General features: G+C 42.7%; 2 protein-coding genes across 2 annotated transcripts in view; one reads left to right on the forward strand and one right to left on the reverse strand.

The window, feature by feature from the left end:
* Positions 1-351, forward strand: part of PYGL (glycogen phosphorylase L) — a 47,326-nt gene extending 46,975 nt beyond the window's left edge. Inside the window, exon 20 of the mRNA XM_080639992.1 lies at positions 1-351. Coding sequence (XP_080496118.1) covers positions 1-177 — 177 coding nt within the window. The 3' untranslated portion in view covers positions 178-351.
* ABHD12B (abhydrolase domain containing 12B) lies at positions 263-27,587 on the reverse strand. Its single transcript, XM_080660477.1, has 13 exons — positions 27,229-27,587; positions 22,742-22,869; positions 20,736-20,838; positions 18,276-18,395; positions 16,324-16,354; positions 13,393-13,438; positions 13,158-13,287; positions 12,443-12,480; positions 10,664-10,743; positions 3,074-3,156; positions 1,651-1,729; positions 940-1,058; positions 263-842 (listed from the first exon to the last, which is right to left on the reverse strand). Exons 1-13 carry the CDS (start codon positions 27,360-27,362, stop codon positions 815-817), a joined length of 1,119 nt encoding a protein of 372 aa, XP_080516603.1. The 5' UTR covers positions 27,363-27,587; the 3' UTR covers positions 263-814.
* Positions 27,588-27,864: the final 277 nt, after the last annotated feature.

A 27,864-nucleotide genomic window follows, 5' to 3' on the forward strand; every position in this document is an offset into this window, starting at 1 on the left:
AATCCAAAGGCCTGGAACGCGATGGTACTCAAAAATATAGCTGCCTCGGGGAAATTCTCCAGTGACCGGACAATTAAGGAATATGCCAAGGACATCTGGAACATGGAGCCTTCAGATCTAAAGATTTCCCTATCCAATGAATCTAGCAATGGGGTATACAAGGCCAATGGAAAGTAAGTTGTAAAATGTCCCTAAAAAAAAAAAGTTTCTTATTGGACTTGAACCTTTTTGCAACATTCTTTGATTTTTGTTTTGTTTTGTTAGCTAACAATCCAGTTAAGTATCTCTGGGAATTGGGTGGGCAAAGTGTATAATTGTATTAGAGCTAAAAATAAAGTATGAATTTCCAGAGCTACGTGAGTGTCTAAAGGTATTATTTTATAACAAATTGAGTACCATGCTAGGACCTTCCCCTAGAAAAATGCGTGCGACTTTTTAATGCCATTTAAATTAACTAAAACACAAATTATTTGACTACATTGGAGCACCTTCATACACTGCTACCTAAGTCCAAACCAAAGACCACACCTGATTCAGAAATAGCCCAGGATGTTTGGTAACTGCACATTTTTATATGGGATCCAGTTTTTACCAAATTCTGATTCTCCGCAGTGATGTTTCAGCATGTTCCCTGAACTAAATGAGAGCATTCCATACCACCCAGCATCCATGCTTTGTAGCTGGCAAGTGACTGGTAGACATGCCAATGACTTTAGCTCATCCAAGCATCCCGGTACAATTTTACACAAAAAGTACACATCACAGGTAGTATTTGGACCAAGTCTTCGCTGGAGGTTTCTGCTGCTCTCAGACCTCATGCCCACTGCTGGCTCAGGAAATCTCTGCAGAGAAAGGACCTAGATCAGATCACATGCTTTCCCAGATCAGCCCTAATTGCCTTTAAGGGAAGAAAATCACATTTAACAAAGCTACTCTTACCTCACGGTTTTTAACAGTGTGGGGCTTCTACAAAGCAGGTTGTGTTGGAAGCCCGGAGGGAAGATCACCATCTTGACCCTGTCTTTGTTCCTGTATGCATTGTGTGCAATTTCATAGAGCTGCAAGGGCACAGAAAGACAGAGACTCAAAGGCTGACCATCAATGCTGTGGTTCTTCTAGGCTGATTTTCTTACAGCGGTACAGAAACAGCCAGCTGGAGGAGTCAGTCCCATTAGGTCAGAGACATGGAGACTCTCCACATTCCCAACTGGCTGCCTCTACAACTAAAGGACTGAAAGCTGCATGACTAGCAGAGAATGCTGATAGGACATCCTTCCACTGTCCATACCTCCCTGCAAGGAAACAAGGAATTGTAATGGACACACTTTGTTTGGTTAAAAGAAAAGAAACTGCCTCCCCATTTCTAGAGCCACTACAGGAAAGGTACATAGGTTCCTATAGTACCCTAGGTCCCCATAACACTTCAAGGTTCACAGACCCCAAATGAGGAGCCAGGGTCCACCACAAATGCTCCTTGGAGCGATTAGCATGGATGCTTACTGTATACACCAGGCAGCATGGCTATTATGGGTATAGAGAATCCCTTAGAATGTCAGAGACCCTCCTTTGGCTCTCATCAAAGTTTGACTGGAAGAGAAGATAGTGAAATAAGAACAGTATGTCTCAGTCAGGACTCAGTTCATGGTTTACCTGTTTTCCATTCTCCAAAGGCACTGTGCTGTCATCCTCGCCGTGAAGGATGAGGAGGGGAGAAGACAGGAATTTTACACTAAGAACAGGTAGAAGAAAAGCATTCAGTTCAAGAATTACATGCTAGGATTTCTCCTCGTCCTCCAAGTTAAAGTTTACCAAAACATGAGGTTTGCCCAAAATACAAGAACTCTCTTTCCTTCCCTCCCAGGCATAACAACTTCATATATAACAAACTTCACACAGTAACTTATTTTTCTTCTGGGTAATATTCTCTTCCTCCTATGTACTCATTTAGTTTAATTAGGTATCTAATTAATTTAATCTACTTCCATGTGATTTTCTTTTAAAACAATGAAGAACACTGAAGTATTGAATTTGTATAGAATTAGAAGAACCTTAACATTTTTCTTACTCCACCTAATATCATAATACTTGGAATATTATAATTAAAAGAGCCCTGGCCAGTATGGCTCAATCGGTTGAGCATCATCCCATGCACTAAAAGGTCACCTGCTTGATTCCCAATCAAGGCACATACCCAAGTTGCGAGTTCAATCCCCAGTCAGGGTGCATACATTGAGACAACCGATTGATGTTTTTCTCTCTCCCTCTTTCTTCCTCTCTCTCTAAAAAAATCAATAAAAACTTTAAAAAAAAAAAAAAGACTCTAAAAGAAAACTAAAAACCCTAAAATAACAAGAACTTCCACAGGACAAAATAGAACTCTTTGTGGCGATTTATTTACTTTTCCCCATAAATGTACAGGATGAACATCTAATTAATGGGTTTGATTAGCTTCCTGGTCAACTTCCTACTTTGGAGGAAGCCTTTCAAAAAGGCTGTGGCATGAAGAATGTTCGTTCCTGACGCCAATGACATTCTCAAACAATAATTCCCACGCCCACCCCATTTCGATACCCGTCCATCCATGCCACAGTGACTTGCTGTTACTCCTGAGAATGTTACATCCCTCAAGTGTGTTGAAATATAAAAATATTGATAACAACTACATATTTGCAGGTGCTCAAATTCTCCAACTATGAGAGGGAAACTTGCCAAATTCTATTCATTGGATTTGCTGTCAGATTACTAGGCTGGATAGTAGATAGGTTTTAGTTATGTGCGGAATAAGGCCTAAAGTCAGGGATCCCTAAATCTACAGCTCCCTTTATGACTTCAGAGAAAATGTTGAATCTGTAAAGTCATCAAATCAGTCTTAAGGAAAATGCCAAATACTAAAAACTTGTAGATACATTACCCTAAATCCTAGTGCCCACCTACAAATTCTCATCTAGTCTTTCAGACTTCTCATCTACCCATCCAGTAAGTCACATGATAGTCACACCCTACCCCACCCCCTACCCCCAGAATCCTACAGGCATAGTAATAGAACAATGGACATTTTTAATCATTAGCTTACTTTTCATCATTAGGGAAGACTATTTTGTCTTTTCTCAGAGCATCCATAAGTGTTTGTAAAAATCCTGGAAGTTTCTGGTAAATCTATTTTTTTAAGAGGAAAAAAACAATTAAAACTTTGTCTGCAGCTACATAATTTGTTGTAGTTTTCCCACCATGAACGATGGTAATATAGAGAGTAACTTTCTAAATATAACAAACTTGAAAAAAAGCAAAATTTTTATGATTGTAAAAGTAATTCATATCTTTGTAGGGAATTTGGAAAATATGAAAGGAAACAGTAGAAACAAATCACACATAATCCCACTCTCCATAGACCATCGCTGACTGTCCTTTCTTTAAAATACAAACAGCACTATTATTTCTTCATATTCTGAAAGGAGCAGTGATATTCATAATTTAAAAATTGCTTCTACAGTGAATATAACTAACTGGTTTAGTTGGGGAACAGAATATTCTGATTAGTAAAAAAATCCTGTTGAAAGTACACAATACATATAACTAGTTTTAAAGGATTTGAACGTTACAAACTGCTGAATTAATACTGCAGTTATTTTAAAAGGCATTCTAGGTTTTAACAATGACCACTGGACTCCAAATATAACAATTACATTCTAAACATACTGAATTTCCTTTTTAATGGCAAATTCCAGTGAATTGAATTCTAGTAAAATCGGCTTTATCATATTTTGATGAGGTCACCAGGTAAATTATATGCCTAAAAGCATTCATTTCAACTAAAAATGAGGAAGGGACAAAAACCCTGAGAAATATTACACCTTCCTCACCAACTTCAATTCTACCCCCAAACAACATTCCAAATACATTCATTTCTCTACATTCCCCTATCACCCAGCCTAACCCACCTTTCATCTCTTGCTTGAATTACACCAACAACTGCAAGTGACCCTCTGCTTCCACCCTCTCCCCACTGTAATCCATTTCCCACGGGGAAACCAGTGATCGCTTTAACAACGTGCCAGTCACATCCTGTCACTCTTCTGCTTCACACCCTCCAAAGGCACTTGGGTTTCACCCAGTGTCACTTGGCCTTCGAGGCCTGACCCGATCCGGCTGCAGCCTCTACCTCCAGCCTCATCTGTCACTATGCCCCCCTCTCCAGGTCAGGCCCAGCTGCCTTCTGTTCCTGGAACAGCCTTGATCCCACCTCAGGGCTCTTGTCCTTGTTTTTCCCGCAGTCCGAGGCCTCCACATTCTCCCGTGAAAGCTGGCTCCTTGTCTTGCAAGTCTCAGCTCAGATGATATTTTTCAGAGCAGTTTTCCCTAACAGCTATGGAACCTTGACCTCCCACCACCCAGCCATTCCCTATCACATAACTTTCACAGCACTTCTCTCTATTGAAAATCCTCATGTTGTGGACTAGTACTAGTACTTGTCTTCTGTCTCTCAAGAAAGTATGTAAACATCATAGGAGGACGAACCACAGCTTTCTTATTCTCTGTGGTATTTCCAGAACCTAGAAAACGTCCTGGTACCTAATAAATATTTGCAAAACATGGAATGAGTCTATTATGTAAATATCCCTGGCATACACTTTAAGCTATCAGCGGTCCTTTTCATCTTCCTGTGTGTGAATTTCACTCAGATTTTATTCCTTAGAACAGAGGGGAGAGGGAAGAGGGTTGCAATGCAATAAATGGGATGTTGCCCAGGGAAGGAAATGGGGACAGAATTGCTAGGCGGTGGTCAGTAAATACGAACTTCAGCTTCACGATTTTAAAAAGAAAAGAATTATGTTCACCGTAGAAGCCATTTTTAGATTATGCATATCACTGCTCCTTTAGGGGTACAGAGAAATTAGAGTTAGCTGCTATCAAATGTAACTTGTTGTATGGTCTCCCACTATGAGCTATAGTAACATAGAGAATAGTAACTTTCTAAATATAATAAACTTAAAAAAAATCTTTTTTCTGGTTTTAAAAAGTAAGTCATGCCATTGGGTAAATTGTCAGGAACTTGGGTAAATTGTGGGGAATTGGGTAGAAAATCGGTACAGAATCTGCAATGAAGACAAATGTCTGCAGCCAGTGTTGGCCTCAGGAACCTCCGTGGTTTCGTGGGGTTTGTCTGGCCGGCATTTTTTTGCCTGGTCCCAGAGAAAGTGATTTGCATTCAGGTGCAGTCTGCGGATCCCAACACTGTCTCTCCTTCCCTTTCTTCCTTTCCCGGCCTTTCACCCACACTAAGGGCAAGATTTCTTATTTTGTTTACTTTTTTCTTTGTCTTCTGATTCCACCACCCCTGGAATCAGGACTCCTCTGAGGGAAATTTAATAAGAGAAGCCCTTCAGCAATTCATCTCAAATTCCAAAGGAGTGAGAAGAAAGCTGGTCCAAGCCAATAATCTACTTTGTTATTCCTCACTCCTCCCAGCCCAGGTGCCCTTTGAGACTCAGAGGTCACAGCATCCCCTCCAGCCCAGAGCACAGCCGTGGGTTCCTAATTGGGTCTCCCTGCCTCCTCTCTGTTCTGGAATACCACCAGATAAACATTCTTAAAATACCAGATACGTGAAAGGATAAACTCACATAAAAGATATAAAATTACATTATTAGATGTATGTTCCTAAAAATATAACCTCAAAAAAACTAAAGCAAAAATTGACAGAACTAAAATAGAAATAAACAACTCCAAAATAATGGTGAGATATTTTAATATTCTTCCTTGAGCAACTGATAAAATAGTCAAAAACATCAGTAAGGATATAGAAGAATCAAATGACATGATTAATAGTCTAACTGACGCATTAGAACAGCGTACCCAAAACAACAGAACACATACTTTTCAAGCATATGGAACATTTACCAAAATCGACCATTTGCTGGGACATAAAACAACTCTGAGCAGATTTCAAAAGCTAAAATCATACAGAGTATACAGGGTTAGGCAAAAGTAAGTTTACCATTGTTGGTATGGAAAATAATACAATAATTAACTTAATTTTGAGAAATTGACAAGTATATTCCAAAATATATGTGGAAATGCAAAAGGTCAAAATGGTCTTGAATAAGAAAAAAGCTGGAGAAGTTCACTAGATATCAAGACATATTATAAAGCTACAGTCATTAAGAGATTGTAGTATTCATATGAGCATGGACAATAGACATGGGAGAGATATGAGAATCTCCAACAGACCCATGTATATATGTAGAGAGAGATACTGGTATATACAGACATTGGCACTGCAGTGATGGGGAAGGTCCATTTAGTGAATGGCACTGGGCCAACTGGAAAGCTATAAGGATTTATACGTCCTACATATGCAAAAATACATACCTGGGATATGGCTCTAAATGTGAAAGGTAAAACAATTTCAAGAAGATAGCACAGAAGAGTGTCTTCTTAACTTTGGGTAAGCAGAGTTTTATTAAACAGAACACTTTTATTCAAAAAGTATTAACCATTAGAAAATGTTGGTAAGCTGGTTCACATGAAATATAGGAATATCTCTTCATTATGAGATGCCATTGAGGGGGTAAAAAAGCAAAACAAATATTTGTTTAAAAGCCAAAAATAGAATATATTTGAAAAACAAATAATTTTAATGACTCACCCTATGAAGAACTTCTACAAATGAAAAGACAAATCAATTTAAAAATGAGCAAAAGACATGAACAAGTATATCACAAGAGACTGTATCTAAGTGGCTAATAAACATGTGGAAAAATACCTGACTCCATTAGTCATCAAATGCAAATTAAAACCACAATGAGATATCAGTATGAGGGCAATGACATGACGCAATTGAACTCTCTTGTACGGTAAGTGGAGAGTAAAATGGCAAAGTCACCTTGGAAAACTGCGTGGCACTCTAACTACTAAAGCTGAACATATGCATACCTTATTATCCAGCAATTCCACTCCCAATGTATACTCCATTGAAATATGTACACAAGTTTAGAGAATACATGTTCAAGAATACTTATAACAATGATGTTATTAATTATCCCAAATAAAAAGCAACTCAGATGTCTACAAACAATAGATTAGATCAATAAATTGTACTATATTTATACAATGAAATACTACATAACAATGAAAATGATCAAATTACAGCTATACTTCATGGATAAAATCCTACTAATATATGTTAGGTGAAAAAATAGAATACATCCTATATAATTCTAATAAGTAAAGTTTAAAAACAAACAATGCTATACTGCTTAGAGATGCACACACAGGCGTTAACACTATAAAGAAAAAATATGTGGCTGTCACTCATAGGACTGAAAATGGATGTGATTACCATAAAGTTCAGGCTAAGGATTGCAGCTAAGATGGGGTTTATTAGATTAGAAAGTAACATACAGATGAGTCTTCTAGTGATGCTAATTTCTTGACTTGCGTGTTGGTTAATTTTTTTATTGATATTTAGAGAGAAGAAGGGAGAGAGAGAGAAACATCAATGTGATAGAGAAACATCAATCTGTTGCCTCCTCAATGTGCCCCAACTGGGATGGAACTGGAAACCTGGGCATGTGCCCTGATGGGGAATCAACGACGCTCCAACCAACTGAGCCACCCCAGCTAGGGCAATGTTGGTTACATTTTGACTTAGGAGTTCAGTTTATAATTATTTGCTACATCATGTATTTTCTCTATTATGTTAACTGTCAAAATTATAAAATTTCAAAAAAGAAACAAAAGTAAATGGGAAGGCTGTACTGTATCTGAATTGCAAAATACCAAAAGTTAGTAAGTTTGTTAGTAATTGCTTGGAGTAATATAATAGACGAGTGACCCAGTGCACAAAATTCATGCACATTAAAAGGGGATTAATTAGAGGAAATAATTTAATATTGCTATTTGCCCTTTCTCTATAATAGAAGTGTCAGAGATGAAAGAAAATTAGTAAAATGTATATGAAAACCTTCCTCCTGTCAGAGTCTGGGGCACACCACGGGACCCAGAGTCAAGTCCCCGCCCACCCACATGCGCCTCAAAATCGCATGAGAAGCAGACCCGGCCAGCCCCCCACATTGGGCTAGATCCAGACCTGGCCAGTCCCACCCTTGTCAAGCCCTGCCGGGCAGGGGGCATAGCCTCAGGTCCCCTGGCCCAGCGCCAGGACGGGGGGCATGGTCTGAGGTCCCCCAGCCCAGACCGGGGTGGGAGGCATGCCTTGAGGTCCTCCATCAAGCCCCGCCAGGTGGGGGACATGGCATGAGATCCCCTGTCAAGCCCTGCCAGGCAGGGGGGTGCAGCCTCAGGTCCCCCGGCCCAGCACCAGGAGGGGGCGCAGCCTCAGATCCCCCGACCCAGCACTGGGGGTGCACCTTGAGGTCCCCTATCAAGCCCTGCTGGGTGGGGGCATGGCCTGAGGTCCCCTGTCAAGCCCAGCCAGGCAGGGGAGCACAGCCTCAGGTCCCCTGGCCCGGTGCTGGGGTAGGGAGCATGGCCTGAAGTCCCCTGTCAAGCTCCACCAGGCGGGAGGTGCGGTCTGAGGTCCCCCGGCCTGGTGCCGGGGTTCAGGGCACGGCCTGAAGTCCCCTGTCAAGCCCCACCTGGTAGGGGGGCATGGCCTGAGGTCCCCTGGCCTGGCACTGGGGCGGGGAGAACAGCCTGATGTCCCCTAGCCCAGCGCCAGGACAGGAAGAGCACCTTGAGGTCCCCCGTCAAGCCCCGCTGGGCAGGGGGCGTGGCCTCAGGTCCCCTGCCCTGGCACTGGGGTGGGGGGATGCGGCTTGAGGTCCCCCAGCCTGACACCAGGACAGGGGGCGCAGTCTGAGGTACCCTGTCAAGCCCCACAGGGGCGGAGGAGGGCATAGCTTCAGGTCCCTGCTGATTGCTTGTTAAGGCTCCTTATGGGAACTTGGCCTCAGCTGTGGGTGCAGCCATCTTTGTGACGGAGTGATGGTCTATTAGCATATTCCCTCTTTATTAGATAGGATGATCAAGTAATGGTTATCTTAAGATGAATATTCAGTCATCTAGAACCAATTGAAAATGTTTTATTTGTTAAATCTTAAGTTACTCAGCATTCAGTATTTTAGATTGTAGAGCAAGCATGTCCAACTCACAGCCCATATATATTTTTGCAGCCCAGCCAATACAATGGTATGTAAGAAACATTTTAATAAAAATTTCATAACTTAATTTTTACAATATCCTGTTATACATAATTATTAATAATGAACTACAACGTTCGTTAATGACTGATTACTATAATCGTGTTGCATTCATTTCCCTTACGCACAGGTGCACCATTTCTCTCCACTAATACTAGCAGCGAATATTTTAGCAGCCAATTGCCACATCATTAGTCTTGGACTGACATGTTTGGTGTGTGCAACAGGAAATATTTCACTTTCGGCAAACAAGAAAAATAGGTTTATTTGCATTACGCTTATTAATTTGTGCAGTTATTCAGTGTCTGGTAAGTTAATGTTCAAGAAAAATATATTAATTTTTATTAAAATATTCTATTATTTTATGTTAACGATTACTCATTTATTTCAGCCCTTTGTATTCAGCATGTCTCTATCGAAATAAACCTACGTTTCTATGAAAATTGAAGCTTTTGTTTTTTTGCAGCCCACATAAACTTAAACCTTGTTTATTTGGCCCGTGTTAGCCTTTGAGTTTGACATGCTTGTTGTAGAGGAGATTCCTGTATTGAGTTGAAGTTAAGACATTTTCAAGATTCTATGATTCTGTGAAATAGCTGTCCCAGAAGTAATGCACTGCCTTTCTCTGAAACAGTTAAGCAAATTCCAGGACGTTCTAAAATGATTTATTGTACAAAAGATTCCAAAAGTAGACAGTTGGAGAAAAGTGCACCTACATTGCCTTCCAATATTAGACAACAATTTAAATTGTGGGGCCATGTATTCCTTCTAAGAATCTCTCCTATTTTCTCTCTCTCTCTCTCTCTCTCTCTCTCTCTCTCTCTCTCTCTCTCTCTTCCTCCCTCTCACTCATTTGCTAACATTTATATGGATGTATGACTATAAGCAATTGAGCATTGGGCTTGAAATAAAATTATAAAATTTGGATAAACTGCACAACAGATTTAAAAAAAAATACATCTTGTTGCCCAATTCCTTATTTCTTATCTTCTTAGAAAGATTGTCTCCTCTACATGGGATACTGTATAAAATTATTTGGCAGCTTCCTTGGATTCTCTAGAGGCTGTCTTATAAAATTATGAAAGATATATGGCTGATGGTCATAGGACTAAAAATTATGTATGAGATTTTTGTTTTCACTTTTTAAAAGAAGAAGAAGAAGAAGAAGAAGAAGAAGAAGAAGAAGAAGAAGAAGAAGAAGAAGAAGAAGAAGAAGGAGGAGAAGAAATAGATAAACCTAACTTATCTATTAAAAATTGTAAAAGATAAGAGATAAAACTTTGGCTTTTAATAAGCTACTCAATCTATTAGAAGAAAATAAAAGGACTACCAACTCCAAAAGCCATCAATCATGCCCTTCTTTAATTGCAACTGGCTAATAACCTGTCTCAAGTTAGAATAACTTAGAGGCATATAAAACTAGTTAAGAAAAAGAATGTGGTTAATAAACAAAAATGTGTGGAAACACTTTGACATCTTGTGAAGATGAATAAGAGACTCACCTTTAACAAGGGATAATTGATACTTGCAGTCCACATGTTGGTAAATGGAGCTTCCAGAACAATAGCATCAACTGGGGATCCTTGAAAATATAAAAAAGAAATAACTCCCCTATCATATTTAAATATCACCTTCCCTAAGTAAGGGGTACTTAAGGTCTTGTACATCATTTGTGAAGCTTATTAATAATGCAAATTCCTGGACCCCACTCCAGACTTACTGAGTCAGAAGTCAGAATCTTGGGAGGCTGGGGGTGGGGGTGGGAATGTGAGAATGTGCATTTCTAACAAGCTCCCCCCACCCACCAACCAAGAGATTTCCCTGCACATGGTAGTTGCAAACCAGTACCTTCTTCTAAAACAGAACCAGATTGTCAAGCCTTGGGTAATTTTAGAAAGCAAAGTACCATGGGAAGGAAAACTGTTCTGCAGTCCATTGTTAAGAATGTGCCAGAGGCTGATTGGGTTGTTTTGGCCAACACTTTCCCAGAGAACAATTAGAAAATGTGTGTCAGATGAGGATATGTGCATGTGTATGTGTGTGTTTGAAGGCACCTGAGGGCTGCTAAATCAGTGAGGTTTTGTAAAGCCAAGACCAAAAGGAAATCTCAAGAACAGTCAGAGAAAAAAGCATTATCTTCAAAGGAGCAACAGTAAGACTGGCAGCTGACTTCCTAATAAAAACAGTGAAACCCTGAACAAAGTGTTGGAATAAAATTATTGCCAACCTAGAATTCTATGCCCAGTGAAAATATCCTTCAAAAATGAAGATGCAATAAAGACATCTTCAGACCAAAACTGAGAGAATTCATTCACCAATAGACAGACAGAACAAAAATCCCAGATAAAAACAGAGTAATGCTGAAACTAATAAAGAGGAAAGAAAAGTAAATCTAAATATTGGCTTTTATAATGTAAGAAGAATAATGTTTTATGGAGTATGTACAGAGAAAATTAAAATACATAATAGCAAGAGTTCATAAGCTGAGGAGATGAATGGAATCAGAGTGTTCCAAGGTCACTGCATTATCTAGGAAGTGAAGTATTCATTTATGAGAGAATTTAGTTCAGATACTATAACAATGTCAACACTGTGAAGGAAGTGACAGGGAGCTATGAGAGCTTAGAGGAGCATTGAAATAATGCTTACTTTATTTACATACGTAATTAAGATTGTGAATAGCAGGTGACTTGCTTTAAAATGTTTACGTAACTCCACCTGACCTGTATTGCCAAGTAAAGTTTAAGATATGATGCAAGAGATTACAAGCTTTTAATGCTTGTCAAAGTCACCTTGTCCTATTCACAGAGATTCCAATAATGAAAATAGATCCAGGAAACCTGTGTTTTAAAAAAGCATCCCCAGGAGATTCTGACACAGGCAGTTCTCAGCACACTTTTAGAAATGCTGACATAAATATTATGTAAGAAGGGCTGCAGAAAGCAAGCCCTGCCTGTTATTCCATATGTATTATTTTCCTCTCCTGGGATCCAAATGACTCCATAATAACAGTGATTATCACTTCACAATGAGGGCTCTTTCAAAGGTAATTTTAAGTCTTTCCTTAGTATTTATTTTTAATTTCATCATCTTGAAAAACAACTATTGTTTTATATTAAATTGAGAGAAAAAGGAACGTTTGCTGCATTAACATTATCAGAAACTGCCTAAAGTTGGGGTGCTTTAGGTATCTCTGTGTTGGAAGTGTACCCAATAGTCTCTTGACTCTTTAGTTCCCCATCTCAAGCCAGGAAATTATACCACGTAATCATTTATAGTACCTTTCTCTTCCAGTACTCTTGCAGCATTTGTTACAACTCTGTAAAGCAATGAAAATTAGTACATATGTGAAGCTTAACAGTCAAGTAAATGATACAAAATGTGACACCCAGTCGGAGCATCTGATGAAAGCTCTGGAAGCTCTGGTTAGAAAATGCACAGACACGACATTTTGCACAGGGTTTCCAGGGGTCCCAATTAAGAATCCTTGCCCTAACCGGTTTGGCTCAGTGGATAGAGTGTCGGCCTGCGGACTGAAGGGTCCAGGTTCAATTCCAGTCAAGGGCATGTGCCTTGGTTGCGGGCACATCCCCAGCAGGGGGTGTGCAGGAGGCAGCTGATCGATGTTTCTAACTCTCTATCCCTCTCCCTTCCTCTCTGTAAAAAAATCAATAAAATATATTGTTTAAAACAAATAAATTAAGAATCCTTTTTTTTAAAACTCTCAAGGAGTTCTGCAATGGGCTTCAGAGTCACAGATGACTGTAGCGCTCCCGTGTTTTACACACAGGCACACTGAGAGGGCAAGGCTTCCAGCCACATGTGGAAAGTGAGAGAAGCCAGAGTCTCTGTCCCCTAGATCCGCGGTCGCCACTGGTGGTCCATGAGGTCCGAAAGGCTGGGCTCCACTGCCCTAGATCCTTGCTCCTTTCAGGACTCACTCCTGCCTGGAGCCCCCAGGAGCCACCTAAGGACCCATCTGCAGACCCCACTTACCCTGTACCCAAAGAGTGGCCCCAGAGGCACACGGGGGTGGTGCCACTTCTTGCCTTGGTCCACTTGTAGACACAAAGAGCGTCCGCAGTCAGTCCCTCCTCCGTGGGCTTACCCGTAGAGTCCCCGAACCCTGGCAGCAAGGAAAGGCAAACACAGTATCACCGCCTCCAAAGGGAGAATCATCGAAAGCCTCCTGCTTCTGGAAAAATCTGTGTCCACTGTTCTTAACACATACCTCTGTAGTCAACAGACAAGACGTGAAAGCCACCATCGCTCAGCACCTAGACGACAAAGGAGCCGTTACCTTCAATTAGAAGATGCAAAAGGTTTGACACTTCCATAACCCTCGTGGTGACAGTTTACTAAGTAGGGGAAAGATTTATTTTTGAAATCTGGTGTTTTACTTCAATCTTGAGATGGCCAGACTCAATGGGAAGTAAAGAAAGCAGTGTGGCAGCTTTCTGGGTCTAACAGCCTGGGTCCCAGTGTGGCTCTGCCACTTGCCAGCTCTGTGACCTTGGGCCACTTGCCAGTTCTGTGGGTCTAGGCAAGCCAGTTAACATTTAAATATGCAAATATTATTCTGAAAAGTGAAAAACAATAGTAGCTGCATTTAGGATTGTTGGAAGATTACATGAGATGACATATTAAAATATCTTGGTACATAGTAAATGTCCTTTATAAGAATTCCCTTGAGAATAAGAACTCTACACAGAATTGTAGTAGAGGCAATCAAATAAGGGGGAGATCATTATATTAAATACTAGAGGCCCGATGCATGAAAATTCATGCAAGAGTAGGCCGTCCTTCCCCCCCGCTGCCAGCACCAGCTTCCATCCCGCACCCAGGATCCGGGCTTCCCTCCTCCGGCCGCCGGCAGGCACCTGGGACCTGGGTGGCTTCCCTCCGGCCCTGGCTTCGTCTGAAAGGACATCTGGTCTAATTAGCATATTACCCTTTTATTATTATAGATAAACAGATAAAGAATTATATCAATCAAAGATAAAGAGATCATTGGATGATATCAAACCATTGCCAAGTCCTATGTAGACAAATGAGGAGAGAATATGAAAACATAACTTTGAATTACAAAGATAGACAAAGAGAAGACAGAGAAAAGAACAAAATTTACTGTACAGACACTTTTAAAACTAAATCCTCACAATAGTCCCATAAGGTCGGTATTTTCCCCATGTAACAGATAAAGAAACTAAACCTTGGAGAGTTTAAATAATCTGTTGGTATTTGGTCACCCAAATGTTTAGAAGCAGGACCAAGATTCACACCTGGGCCTGCATATGTCCAAATACCCTGCCTCCTCTCCCACGGCATAGATGTGGGTGGCTGAAACTCATTATAAACCTTTACATACAAATAGAACTGATAGCCCTAGCTGGTTTGGCTCCAAGGAGAGAGCATCGGCCTGTGGACTGAAGGGTACTGGGTTTGATTCTGGTCAAGGGCACATGCCTGGGTTGCTGGCCTGATCCCCAGTAGGGGGCATGCAGGAGGCAGCCAGTCAATGATTCTCTCTCATCATTGATGTTTCTATCTCTCTCTCCCTCTCCCTTCCTCTCTGAAATCAATAAAAATACATTTCAAAAAAATAGAACTGATAATGAGAAAATAAATGTAACTTTTTAATACCTATTTAAACTACACTCACTCCAAAAAAAAGTTATCTAAGAAGCAGGGCAGTTAAGCATCCAGGGAAATAGAAATATTCGTGTGTTATTTGTGACACTGTAAATTGAAGGACCACTTGACGATACAACTCAAGAATAACAACAGCAACAGAATCTAAGAATTTATCTCTAGGAAAAAAATTCTCAAAGAAGAATAAACTTAATGCGTAACGTTTTCTGTATCAATTTTATTTCAAAGTAACCACCTATCCAAATAAGTAAATGAAGAGCTCAGGAAGTGTGGTCAGGCTGGGAGATGATGACTATGGCTGTGGTATCCAGAATCTGCCCGGGGGAAGAAGTGCTATCATACCTTCCCACCCACCCCTGCTGCCGCAAGGATGACTACACCTCCAACTCTTCTTTCTGTGCACACAAGGAACCTACCACTCCGCTCTGCCAAGAGTGGGAGGGAGGCATCAGCTTCACCACCATCCCATGTAGGAAGTGCCAAGAGAGGGCTGCGGATGGAAAGCAGACCTAAAAACTAATAGGCATCACCACCCCAGGCAAAACTGTATCCAGCCCACCACTCCTCCGCCAGAGGCAGCTGAGGAGGTAGTGGAGAGAGGAGCTTCCTGTCTGAATGGCGGAGGGAGGATGAAGAAGGGGCTGGGGATTCTGGGCCCCACTATTACTGTTAAATCGAGAAGGAGTGGAGGTGGGAGCTGGCACGTGAGAGGAGAGATCAGGTCTTGTGGTTAGTAATTGGACTAGCTGCCCGGTCACCTGCGGCAAAAATTACCCAACTGGCGTGTGGGAGAGGATCAACAGCCTGCCTGACCGGCTCTGAGTCAGAAGGCAGAGATGGTGAGTGAAAAGCCAGCCATCTCCCTCACACCTGGAAATGCTAGGGGCTGCCCCCCCAAACGGAAGTTACGGAGCAGGTGAGGACAGTCGAGTGTGGTAACCATCCACTCTGCAAAACCCTTTATGAAGCTGAAGCCAGGGCCTGAATGACTTAAAAACAGATACTCTATGTCTTTACCCTATATCACAAAAACGGTTGTTTCTTATAGGAGTGACTTTCGCACCTAGTACAGGGTGTCCCAAAAATGTATATACAATTTGAATGATTATTAATTCCAATGGGTTAAATTGGAAAATAAAGAAACATCAATTGAGCTATCAGCTGTAAAGTGTGTATACATTTTGGGCGACACCTGTATATTCTCTCAATATATTCCCCAGCCCTCAGAAAAGGCAAACAAACATGTCATCAACTCCATCTGCTAATAAAGGCAATGCATTCGTGAAAGCGTTTTGGGACTCAGAGAAAGTCACATCTACTTTGATCCCCCATGGTCAAGGCTGGAAGAAAAGTCCACTCACTCATGGGACTTTGGGCACCAGACGCCAAAGCCACTCTGGGGAGCTCTCAATCGATAACCTTGCCGAAGCTGAGGAAGAGCTACAGCCCTCGCCCAGAAAAGAATACATGGAGACATAAAATGGGTGCCTTGGGGCCCCTTCAGACATACCTTTACTAGATTAAGCCTGTGACGAGCTGCCCTGTAGAAAAGGTTAAAAAAAAAAAAAAAGAGCAAGATTTAGGAATTGGTAAGACAAATTCAATAAAAGTCGCTATCATGCTGCTGGCATCTGATCTCACACCTTTCTTCTTAGGGTTAGAGAAATAAATAACAAGGAGAAAGAGGACCGGATGCGTCAGGGGAATGACTGACGGCTCCCCGCTGCTGCTGCCGCGCTCCTCTGCGTGAACGCTGGGTCCCAGATCTCCACTCCTTGTCATAGCATTTGATGACTAAGCATTAAACCCATCTCCTCGCACTCCTACACCGCAAAACTTATTTCTAAGAATACTTTCAGAAGCTAACGGAAAGTAAGTTCCAGAAAAGTGTCTTTTTAGAACAAAGGATGATTCACTACTCTAAGATCTGTCTGGTCCCTGTCCACTCAGCCACCAAGTGCCAGATGAAGCAAAGGAGACTCGCGTCCCTGGAGGTACAAGAAACATTGGTTTCCAGAATAACCATATCATATGTGAATGAAACAGAGACAACGATAACTCAAAAGGCAGAGACTTCTTTAAAATTTTGTCTTAGAGCCAAGTTTCATAAATTTTAGTGGGTCATGAAGCCCTTTGAACATGCGGTTAAAGCTATGGACCCATTTCCCAGAGGGTAAAAGGTATTTATTTACACTTCAAATTTTATGTACAGTTTTGGGAGGGGGTTCATGGCCCTTCTTGGGCTTTTATGGATCCCAAGTCTAGAACCACTGTTTCCATCAAGGTCCCCCATAACCTCCGTTTGGCCCCCTGTCAGCTCAGTACTACTGATGCAAGTTGAGACTTGTGGGCAGGGGCCAGGAGAAGGCTGGGGCTGACCCCTGAGCTAGTGAATCTGTGATGACTGAGGCAATAGCAGATTCACCAGCGGGGCAGACAGGAATTGTGATCTGCCCGATCCTGCAAGCAGGTGCATTGGAACACCATGCGCAAGTCCACACTATCAGAACAACGTTGAACCACGTTGGAAAATGGTAAATTCGCAGGCAATCTCTGTAAATGTGACTCTAAAATGGACACCTCGAGAAAGCCCTTGAACAAAGGCAAGTGTTGAGAAAGTCATCATCTGACGGAAAGAGATAGTGAGAAAAAGAGACCTAGGCAAGGGAGCCAAGGGACAGATTCCAGACCTTGTCACTTAGTTTGAAGTGTCCCTCCAGGGACAGCCAGGTCAGTGGGTCTGCGAGGCACACTGCCCCTCCCCCAAGCTGAGGCAGCCCAGTCACAGCTGATAAGCATCACCCACCACAATTACAGGCCCACTGATGGCTCTGGCAGCACATCAGAGGAGAGCCAGGCTTCTGGGAGGCAGTCTTTGTCACAAAGCAAGGTTGGGACCACAGAGAGGAAGCTGAGGCATCAATATTCTAGGCTAGAATTCAGTACCTATGGTCAGAATTCCAGATGATCACTTGTAGGAAGTCCATACTGTTGTTGATTAATAGGATTTGTGCTAAATAAAAGAATCTTCATGTATTTCTGTGAAAAGACCACTGATGTGGAAATTGCTCTTCCTACCCCCATATGTCATGCCTATTCCTTTTCCAATCATCCATGGGGTCAATCCATCATTTCAGATACTCTCAGGGAATAAAGGAACCACTGCATTCCTGGAAAACTAATATCTAAATCTTGGAAGTTAGTGTCCCCCTCAGTTAAGGATCCACATTATTCTACTTATAGAAGATATGGATTTTGTTTTTAAATAGAAGCCTACTGCTAGAACACCATCACATTTCAACAAAGAAAAAAAATATATGTGGAGGCATGCTTAGAGTTGAAAACTGAGCCCTGCCTTTCATTCCCCTACAGAGCTGAAATGCTCTCTGTCTTTCTGTCTCTAAATGAGTGAGTGAGTGAGTGAATGAATGAATGAATGAATATCCAAGCAAAGCCACTGACCTGTGTTCTGCACTGCCATGAAAATAGACAATAATTGGATTGCCATCATGAAGGGCTGCTTCGTACCAGCAACGGTCCTTCCCTTTAGCATCACTCCCCCGGCAGCTGGGTACTGTGTGCCTGGAGAGCAAGGAAAGTTTTTAACAAACATGGACAGAGAGAAGAGGTCTCTATCCTTGCTTGCCAAAGTCTGAAACACTCCTTATCTCAGTCAGATAAGACAGATAGATAGATACATAGATACATAGATAGATAGATAAGTTTACATATATAAATGTTTATCTAAGTAGTATGCTAAACATTAAACTATAATACTACAAAGCATCCTATAATGAAAACCACTATTGCTCTACCCCATCTCCCCCATGCACAGAGACAACCCCTTTTTACCATTTACTGTTTTAGTTCTTCTGACTCCCAAACCTAATAATCTTCCAACACTGCAGTTCTTGGGTTCAATCCATCAAAATGCAGTCCATTGAGTGGAAACAAGTAAAAGATAACAGATATTTGTGCGTGCTATTGGTTTGGCTGAATAGAGAAGTTGGAAAGAATTTATAGGGAAATCCGTTTAGGTGAGAAAAAAGAACTGTCACATGAAACTAAGCTATTTTACTCAAGAAACCCAGTGACTTTGTGATTTTTACTAGTAAACACCTGTCTGAGTTTCAGTCCCTCCACCTTGTTAAACCAATGAATAAACCCTGCAAATATAAACACTGCCATATGACATGTCATAAGGTGACTTGGAGAACTGGCCACATGATGACAAGTTCTCAGTCCTCTAAATCTTTAGAGGCAGAAAGGCTCCCATCAAATCCCAGAGCCTCTGCACTAAGAAGACAGGTACCACTGCCAGCAAGAGAGGCCAACTAGACAGTCCACTCACCAAACCAAGGATCAATAGGGTTAGGATAAAGAATAAAAAAATAGCCCTAACCGGTTTGGCTCAGTGGATAGAGCGTCGGCCTGCAGACTGAAGGGTCCCAGGTTCGATTCCGGTCAAGGGCACGGACCTTGGTTGCGGGCACATCCCCAGCAGGGGGTGTGCAGGAGGCAGCTGATCGATGTTTCTCTCTCATTGATGTTTCTAATTCTCTATCCCTCTCCCTTCCTCTCTGTAAAAAATCAATAAAATATATATATATATATTTAATATATTTTATTGATTTTTTACAGAGAGGAAGGGAGAGGGATAGAGAGTTAGAAACATCGATCAGCTGCCTCCTGCACACCCCCTACTGGGGATGTGCCCGCAACCAAGGTACATGCCCTTGACCGGAATCAAACCTGGAACCCTTCAGTCCGCAGGCCGACGCTCTATCCACTGAGCCAAACCGGTTTCCGCTAAAATATATATTTTTTAAAAGAATAAAAAGATTGTCAAACTCCAACATTCTTAGCTGAACTGTACGCTACAGTTTAGGAAGAAGTTATGTGACTATATTGGTTCCTAAACATTCCATTATCATATGTTTAAATTTGGGGAGATGAAATATAAATCAGCACTGGGAAATTGGCAGCCAAGAACAAGTAGTAGAACCAAACAGAGGAAGATATTGAGATTAGCATATTTAAAAGGCAATAGAATGCTCATGACTCTGTTTGACAAACATTTATTGAGTGCCTTCTCTGTGCCAAGCACTGTGCTAAGCAATGAAAACCCACCAACAGAGTCACCTATGAAAGATATAGTCTTGGTCCTGGCCAGGTGGCTCAGTCAGTTGGAGCGTCATCACATACACCAAAAAGTTGCTGGTTCGATCCCCAGTTGAAGTGCATATGGGAGGCAACCAATAAATGTTTCTCTCATACATCAATGTTTCTCTCTGTCTCAAAATCAATAAAAAACATATACTCAGGAGAGGATTAAAAAAAAAGATAGTCTTATAAGGGAAGACAAACACAGATAATCACACAAACATTCCTTAAATTACAGTGGGAATAAATGCCATAAAGGACAAATACAGGTTGCCAGTAACATATGCCTAAAATGGGATGAGGAAAAGCTTCCCTGAAAATTACCAATCTAAGACCCAAAGGGTGAGTAGGCAGTTCGTTAGGAAGAAGGCAGGAACAGAAGGAGCAGAGAGATAGAAAGAATTGTTGCAGACAGAGAGTGTGGCTTGGTACACAAGGAGGCCAGTGGGTCTGCAGCAGAATGGAAAGTGGTTGGTGTAGAACAAGTCAGGAGAAGGGGCCAGGGCCAGGGCCTCCAAGCGTGGTGAAGGATCCAAAGCAGCACAACACCTAAAAGTTGTCACACTCCAAAGTAAAGTTCCGGGAAAGCTCACTGAAGCAGGTCAAGTATCAGTACAAAGGGAAGGCGCTTGGAGCAGCTCCCAGGTGCCTCCAAGGAACACCAACCTCTCCACCGAAGCAGCCCAGCACTGCTCACGCTTGCCCTTGTAACACGAAAACCAAGTCCACAGGCAATCCAGCGTCCAATCAGTCACTCACCAGACTCCCAGAATCACCCCAGGTTCAACCTTGATATAGAAGTTCACTGTGTGAGGCATCTTTAACTCCGGCTTCTTTAAGTCCACAAGAAATGGTGCTTTGACTGGAAGGTAGAAATCATTATCAGCTCCCAGAATCAAATTCCAGGGGTGTTTGTTTTTTCATCACAATCAAAAAAAGCAATTAGTCTGATGGCTAACATGTTTCTCAGTGGCAAGCTACTATGCTAAATTCTTAGCAACGTATTTTACCTCTTTTATTTTTAAATGACATGGCATTTTGTACATATGTGTTCATAATAGTTATATTTTCTTGCTCTAACTTCCCTTTTTTTAAGATTTTTTTTTATTAAGGTATTATATGTGTACATATCTTACCATTGCCGCCCCTCACCCCACTCCCATACATGCCCTCACCCCCCAATGTTTTGCATCCGTTGGTTATTCTTATATGTATGCATATAAGTCCTTCAGTTGATCTCTTATTTCCCCCACCTCTCCCTAACCTTCCCGCTGTAATTTGACAGTCTGTTTGATGCTTTACTGCCTCTGTATCTATCTTTTTGTTCATTCTAATTTCCCTTCCCTTTTACTGAGTACTATATAAAGTATAGTACTAGGAAATGGTATTTTGCTACCATAAATTCTATTTTGTCGGTTATTAAGCTACTTACCCCAGCTTTATTCTGACCTGTGGTTAGTTGGTCTATCCTTTTTCATTCTTCTGTCTTTCTATGTCTTTTAAGTGTGTCTGATGAAAATTATATATTCTTGGAACTTGTTTTCTTTTTTTTTTAATATATTTTATTGATATTTCACAGAGAGGAAGGGAGAGGGATAGAGAGCTAGAAACATTGATGAGAGAGAAGCATCGATCAGCTACCTCCTGAACACCTCCCACTAGGGATGTGCCTGCAACCAAGGTACATGCCCTTGACCGGAATCGAACCCGGGACCTTTCAGTCCGCAGGCCGGCGCTCTATCCACTGAGCCAAACCGGTTTCGGCCGGAACTTGTTTTCTTAATCCAATCTGAGATTCTCGGTTTTCCATTGATGAGCTTAAATCATTTGCATTTATTTTATATTTATATATATTTCAACCACCTTATTTCATATTTTCCATTTATTGGTGTATGTTTTTCATTTTTTTCTCTTTCATGATTTCCATTTAGACAGAACTACTTTTCTTCTTTTGGTTTAAAAGGAAAAATCCTAGTTTTGTTCCTATGGTAGTTACTCTTAATGGAAACAAAGTATTTTATTTTATAAACTAGGACTAGCTTATAGAAGAATTGGCCAAAAAAAATTCTAAAGCTAGATTTTAAAATAGCACTGGTGAGTGGTAGCTCATAATAGGGAATTTATTCAATCCTTATCCTTATCTGAAGCTAAAAGCAAAGGAGACCATTCCCCTAAAAAGGTAAGAGGACCTAGAACAGGTAATGAGTGTTCTGCTACTGTCAAATGTTACTTTTTAAAGTGAAATGTCCAGGATAAACATACACCTGAAGACATGTAGGTGAGAATATTACCCATGTACTAGAAGGACTATGCAGTACATTGACTAACACAGCACTCAGTGGAAAAGACATGGGAAAATAGAGTCCCACCATCAGCACCTCTCTCTTTCTCCTCTCTCTCTCTCTCTCTCTCTCTCTCTCTCTCTCTATATATATATATATATATATATATATATATATATATAGGCAAGAAGAGGAAGTGAAAAAGATAATACAGTAGGCAGTAAAACGTTCACATTAACAGTTGATTTGAAGACGGAGCTCCTTAATTGGAACCCTACCCACAAGGCCATGGTTTTCTATCTCCAACAGATTGCAAGGGCTTATGCTAAACTCCAAAGCCAATAGTAAATTGATTTCAGACCATTTAACTTGAACCACAACTTTATAACTGATGTGTCTTCTCATTGTGCCACAACTTTAAGGGCAGTGAGTTCCTTATTTGGGAAAAATATATAGGCAAATTCATGACGGGTACATACTTACAAAAATTAAAATAAATTAGCATGTCCATCAGAGGAGGGAAAATGTGTTCTTTTAGTGGTTTACTAGTAAAGCTGTTGTACTGAGTGGCAATTTTTCTTCCGAGTGTTTCACAGCATTGTGGAATAGATCTGCAAGATATCGTGAAACAAACAGGGTATTCAAAAATCAGTCCAGGTTTTGTTTTTTCTCTTAAGGTCCAAACCAAATTTCAGAGACCAACACGAGGAATTACAGGTAACTTGACATTTAAGTATTTACAGAACTATATGTAATTAGGGCAGATCGAGACTGGGCAGGCACTAAGGAGAAACAAGTGAGGAGGGCAATAGGGCAGGGCTCCAACCAGCTATGGAAAAGCCCAAGCATGGCAGGACAGGGGGGAAGGGGACACCAGGCTTATGCCCTCGCTGCAGTCCCAGAGAAGGAGCCCAAAGCCATCAGGAACCAGGATTCAGTTTAACAGTTGCCACAGTTTTTAATTATATCATAATTCAGTGCTGTATGTGTTAGCTGTTATTCTTAGTCTAAAGCATTACGCAAGTAATCATTAGATCATCACTCTTCTGACTGGGTCTCAGGAAGCAATGAGCCGATAAGAGAAAACTCCCACTTCTGATGTGTCATCCCTGGTGAGAGGGACCACGAGGAGCAGGATGGGGAGAGGGGAGGACCTGGAGGGTGGCTACAATAGGGCTGGGGCCTGCTCAGGGGAGCACATAGTGGGGTCATGCGTATTGTTTATCCTACTGTTCCTGGTGTCACAAGCCACCTAAACTGGGAGCCATCAGCAGACAAACTATGATTTGTCCATGAGGCATGACTAATGTCACTTGGGTCTCTAGCCACATCTCTCATGAGGGCTGCGTGTCCCTTATCTTTGAGAAACAAGGGATACAGGAGGTCAGTGTCACACCTCCTGTTTCCAGTTTTTGTCCACATCCCTTTTCCTATTGTGAGCAGTCAATGTAAAGAACGCTCCATGTAATCAAACTGTGCGGTCAGGGGTGCTGAAAAGCACTTTTGATGAATTAATTGTTTCCCCTAGACCAGAGGCAGAGAGAAGATAGCTATCGTTACCTGTACTTTGCAAATGAGAAGACTGACAAGTTAAGTAACCTTCCCGAGGTTACACAGCCAGTGAGTGGCAGAGCCACCTGACCAGGTCTCTCTGAGCCCAGAGTTCTGTGATGACCTCCAGTGAGCGGTCACACTCCTAGCGAATTCATCTGGCCACCCATGCAAGCAAAAATGAGCCCTGGGGACAAGGCTGGTCTCTGGCAAAACTCAGCTCTTGGAGAAGGCTGTTTCAGGACCCTCTTCTCGCATTCTGCATGTTTGCCCCCTCTCAGGGTCCCTTCCTGCTCCCACTTACTCCCCACTTCCTGCACCTATATCCTCAGGAGCCTTCTGATACCAACGTATCAAAGAAAGACCTCTAAAAAAACTTCCCTTCAGTGTTAATAACTTAAAAGTCAGAGCGCTTGGAACGTTTGGAAGAGGCCTGGAGGGAGGAGATAATGATTTTCCGATGGATTTCCAGCAAGTCTGCAGGGAGTGGAAAAGATAGGTGGGCTAAGGGTAACGAATAGCTCTTCAAATACATCAGACATAGGCAATTGCCTACTCATGAACCCAGCAAGAAAGAAATGAAAATGACTGTTGCATAATATTTTAAAATAGCCTCCATGAAGGTGGTAGAAAAGAGAGGACGTTATTGTTCTGAGTTTAAAGATAAGACATCAAAATCTAGAGAAGTCACTTTGAGCCACAGATCAAGCCAAATGGGCAGAATTGAACACAATCGGAATTCTTATGCTTCCTCCCAGTTGGCCAGCCCCAGCTTTCATTCTCCTGGCTCTCTGAACTCCGGCTACCCCGCCTGTTAGGCTCCTGCTAAGTTAGCTTTTGAAAGTAGCGGGGTGCTTAGGAGGCCGAGGCAGTAGAAGGAAACATGTTCCTGTTTTTAAAGAATAATTCATACAGGACCCTTCTCTCAAATAGCTGAAGGCACTTCTGTGAGAAAGAACAGAGTGGCCGGACCCCTCTTAACTAGGGGATTGTCAATTTGATTTCCCCTACATCAGTGGGGATCAAAAGTCACCCGTGGCTGATAGACCTTATTTGAGCAGAGGATGCATCGTCAGCCCACTCCCTGCTAACGGGCAGCCACATCAAACAGCCACCTCAATGCTCTGTGCTCCTTTGCTTGCCCTTTGATCAGCGGTATCTGTAAGTGCACAGCATCCGGCAGGAGCCACAGGACCTAACTGGATGAATCTTACTGGAGAAACCTGGTGGGGCCTGAGCTGCTACAGGGCAAATCATCCATGCTTCATGCTCAGAAGTGTCTACAAACCAGCTTTGGGATGTCCAAACCTAATCACATTTGGCAAGACAACTATTCCAAATATTAAGGCATGCTGCATATCCACCATTGGTGCCCATTCATTCAGCCAACATGCACTGATCACCAAGCAGCAAGGTACATCTACGTCCTCCCCTCTTCTTTCCTCCCTACCAAACCTTCCCCTCCCTTCCCATCCACTCAAGTGTCCCTTCTCTGTCAAAGCCTCTCTAAACAGATCTTCCTAAAGCGACCTTTCTTCTTTTTTCACCCCTCTCACAAATTATAAATCGGAGCCTTAATTGTTGTCTGATTGTTTTCTCATCATTAGCCCTGACTTCCCAACTCTAGGCCAGGCCAAGGACAAGAACCACGTCGCTTGTAACGCTTCTTTTACAGTCCACTTTGTCCAACACAGGGCTGAGCTCATAAAGATTTGTGGAGCAACAGGGTGAAACTGAAAGAAAAGGCACAGCCAGCCCTCATGATGTGAGCTGACCTCTAGTAACCGGTTCTGAGAAACAAAAGCGACCCAGGATTCTGGATATTGGTCTGGGCCTCAGCCTCAGCACATGTCAAGTTAGATCAGTAATTTTCAGCTCAGACAAAGAATGTGCTGCTAGTATTTTATTCCTTCAGGAAGCATCTCTTGAGACTTATTTTTTAGTAATTAGTAAGGCACGTCATAGAGGGTCCCCAACTCCCCATTTCCATTTCATTCTCAACAAAGCGACTTGTTCTCTAAAAGCATGACCTGCAGCTTTGATTCTCTGCCAAATAAATGTTAACCCATCAGCCATCAGCGCTACAGAAAGCACTAAGGAGAAAGTCAGTAAATGCCAGTTTTCCCAGAACAACGGACTGTATCAGGGAGATAAGGCCCGTGAATATGAAGTTTGAAAAGTGCTGTCAATCGGAATATTCTGACTGGTGTTCAGACCCAACTCAGAGGGCGGGGCCTGCACTGCTGGGGCCAGGGAGCACTGCTCCCTGCTCTCTGCTCTCTGCTCTCTGCTCTCTGCTCTCTGCTCCCTGCCAGGAGCCACAAAAGGAAGAGAAGACAAGATCCGTGTTTGTCTTCACCACTTGGACGTTCCAAAGTGAAGTCTCCTTTGAGAGTCTTGGATATTTCATAATGAACAAAATTAAACAAAAACAAAAGTAAACAGCCTGGCCAGCAGGCTCAGTGGCTGAGTGTCCACCTATGAACCAGGAGGTCATGGTTTGATTCCCGGTCAGGGCCACATGCCCGGGATGCTGGCTCAATCCCCATTATAGGGCATGCAGGAGGCAGCCAATGGGTGATTCTCTCTCATCTTTGATGTTTCTATCTCTCTCTCCCTCTCCCTTCCTCTCTGAAATCAATAAAAAAAATATATTTTAAAAAAAGGTAAACAAAAATGCCAATAACTTCCCACACCAACAAAACAAAACAAGATACCCGAGGTCCTGGGTCCTGGGTCTCCAAGCAATACCTGGCTGCAATGCCAACAAGGCTGGTAATAGATTGTTGGTGGGTTCAGGTGGTTTAAGACGACTGTTTAAGCCAAGGGTTCATGGGAGGAGGAAAATAAAAACGCATCGACATAGACAGTGCAGATTTAAAGGATGCAAGAATGTGGCCCAGGTGATGCCAGGTTATGGTTTCAATGTCCTGCTCATCTTCAGTGTTGTGGAGGGATGTTTGTTCTTTAACTACAGGCCAGAGAGTTCACACCCAGGGAGCCCGCTCCTTGCCCCGCTGCTTCCATCTACCAGAGAGACCCTTGACTTAAAACGATGCCACCCAAGAGCGCCACGAGGATTATAATGGTCCAGGCAGATAAGAGAGAGGAAGCTGAGCCATCTTTCTGGAATCTCTATTTCAGAAGCCCAGAAGGATCGTTCTTAAAAAATCAAACCCGGGAGTCTCGGCCACGGTAGGGGCTGAGGCTGAGGATAAGGGTCATCCCAAGAGCCCCCGGTTCACAGGGCTCTGGGCCTCTGAAGCGCCCCGGGCCTCTGAAGCGGGGGCCCCCTCCGTCCGCCCAGGAGCCCCAGTGCCCGCCCTTGGCCCCAAGGAGGGCCCTCCCTCCGCCCGTCCCTGAGCGGCCGAGCCCGCACTGCGCTCGCTCCGGGCGGACAGGCGGCGGCGCGCACTCACCGCACGTTCCTCACGACCATGTCCCACCAGACGGCCACCTCGCCCACGCAGTCCTCCTCGTCCACGCAATCCTCCTCGCGCGGCTCCATCTCGCACCGCCGCCGCGGGAGCTGCTGCGGGGAGCTCGGCTCCATCGCTCACCTTGTCGCGAACCGCCGCCGCGGGAGCTGCTGCCGCCGGGACCCACGGCCGCACCCGCCCGCCCCCGCCGCGTCCAGCCCTCCCTCCAGCCCCGCGCAGGGCCGCCACCGGCAGGGCGGCAACCGCGGGCCGCGGGCTGGGGAGGCGCCCGAGGGTGGATTTGGGGCTGCTGGAGGGGCAACACACACACACACACACACACACACACACACACACACACACACACGAAACAAGTTTCCCATGCTTATAGTCAGCTGTGCACAGTTTTATTTTCTGTCTTATTTTATACATCTGTGTATGTGTGTGCGCGCCTTTCTTACTATGGCGCTAATAAAACAGAAGTTTGATGGTCATACCTGTAGAAGATGTATAAATAAACTTTCTTCTACTTTGACTTCTCATTTGTTTTCTTTCTCCCTTTTGTTTTTCTCTTTTTCTGAAGCATCCCCACCCTCTTCTCTCCTCTCTCTCTCTCTATTTCTCTCTCTCTCTCTC

The sequence above is a fragment of the Plecotus auritus genome (assembly GCF_963455305.1).
Source record: "Plecotus auritus genome assembly, chromosome: 1".
NCBI lineage: Eukaryota > Metazoa > Chordata > Mammalia > Chiroptera > Vespertilionidae > Plecotus > Plecotus auritus.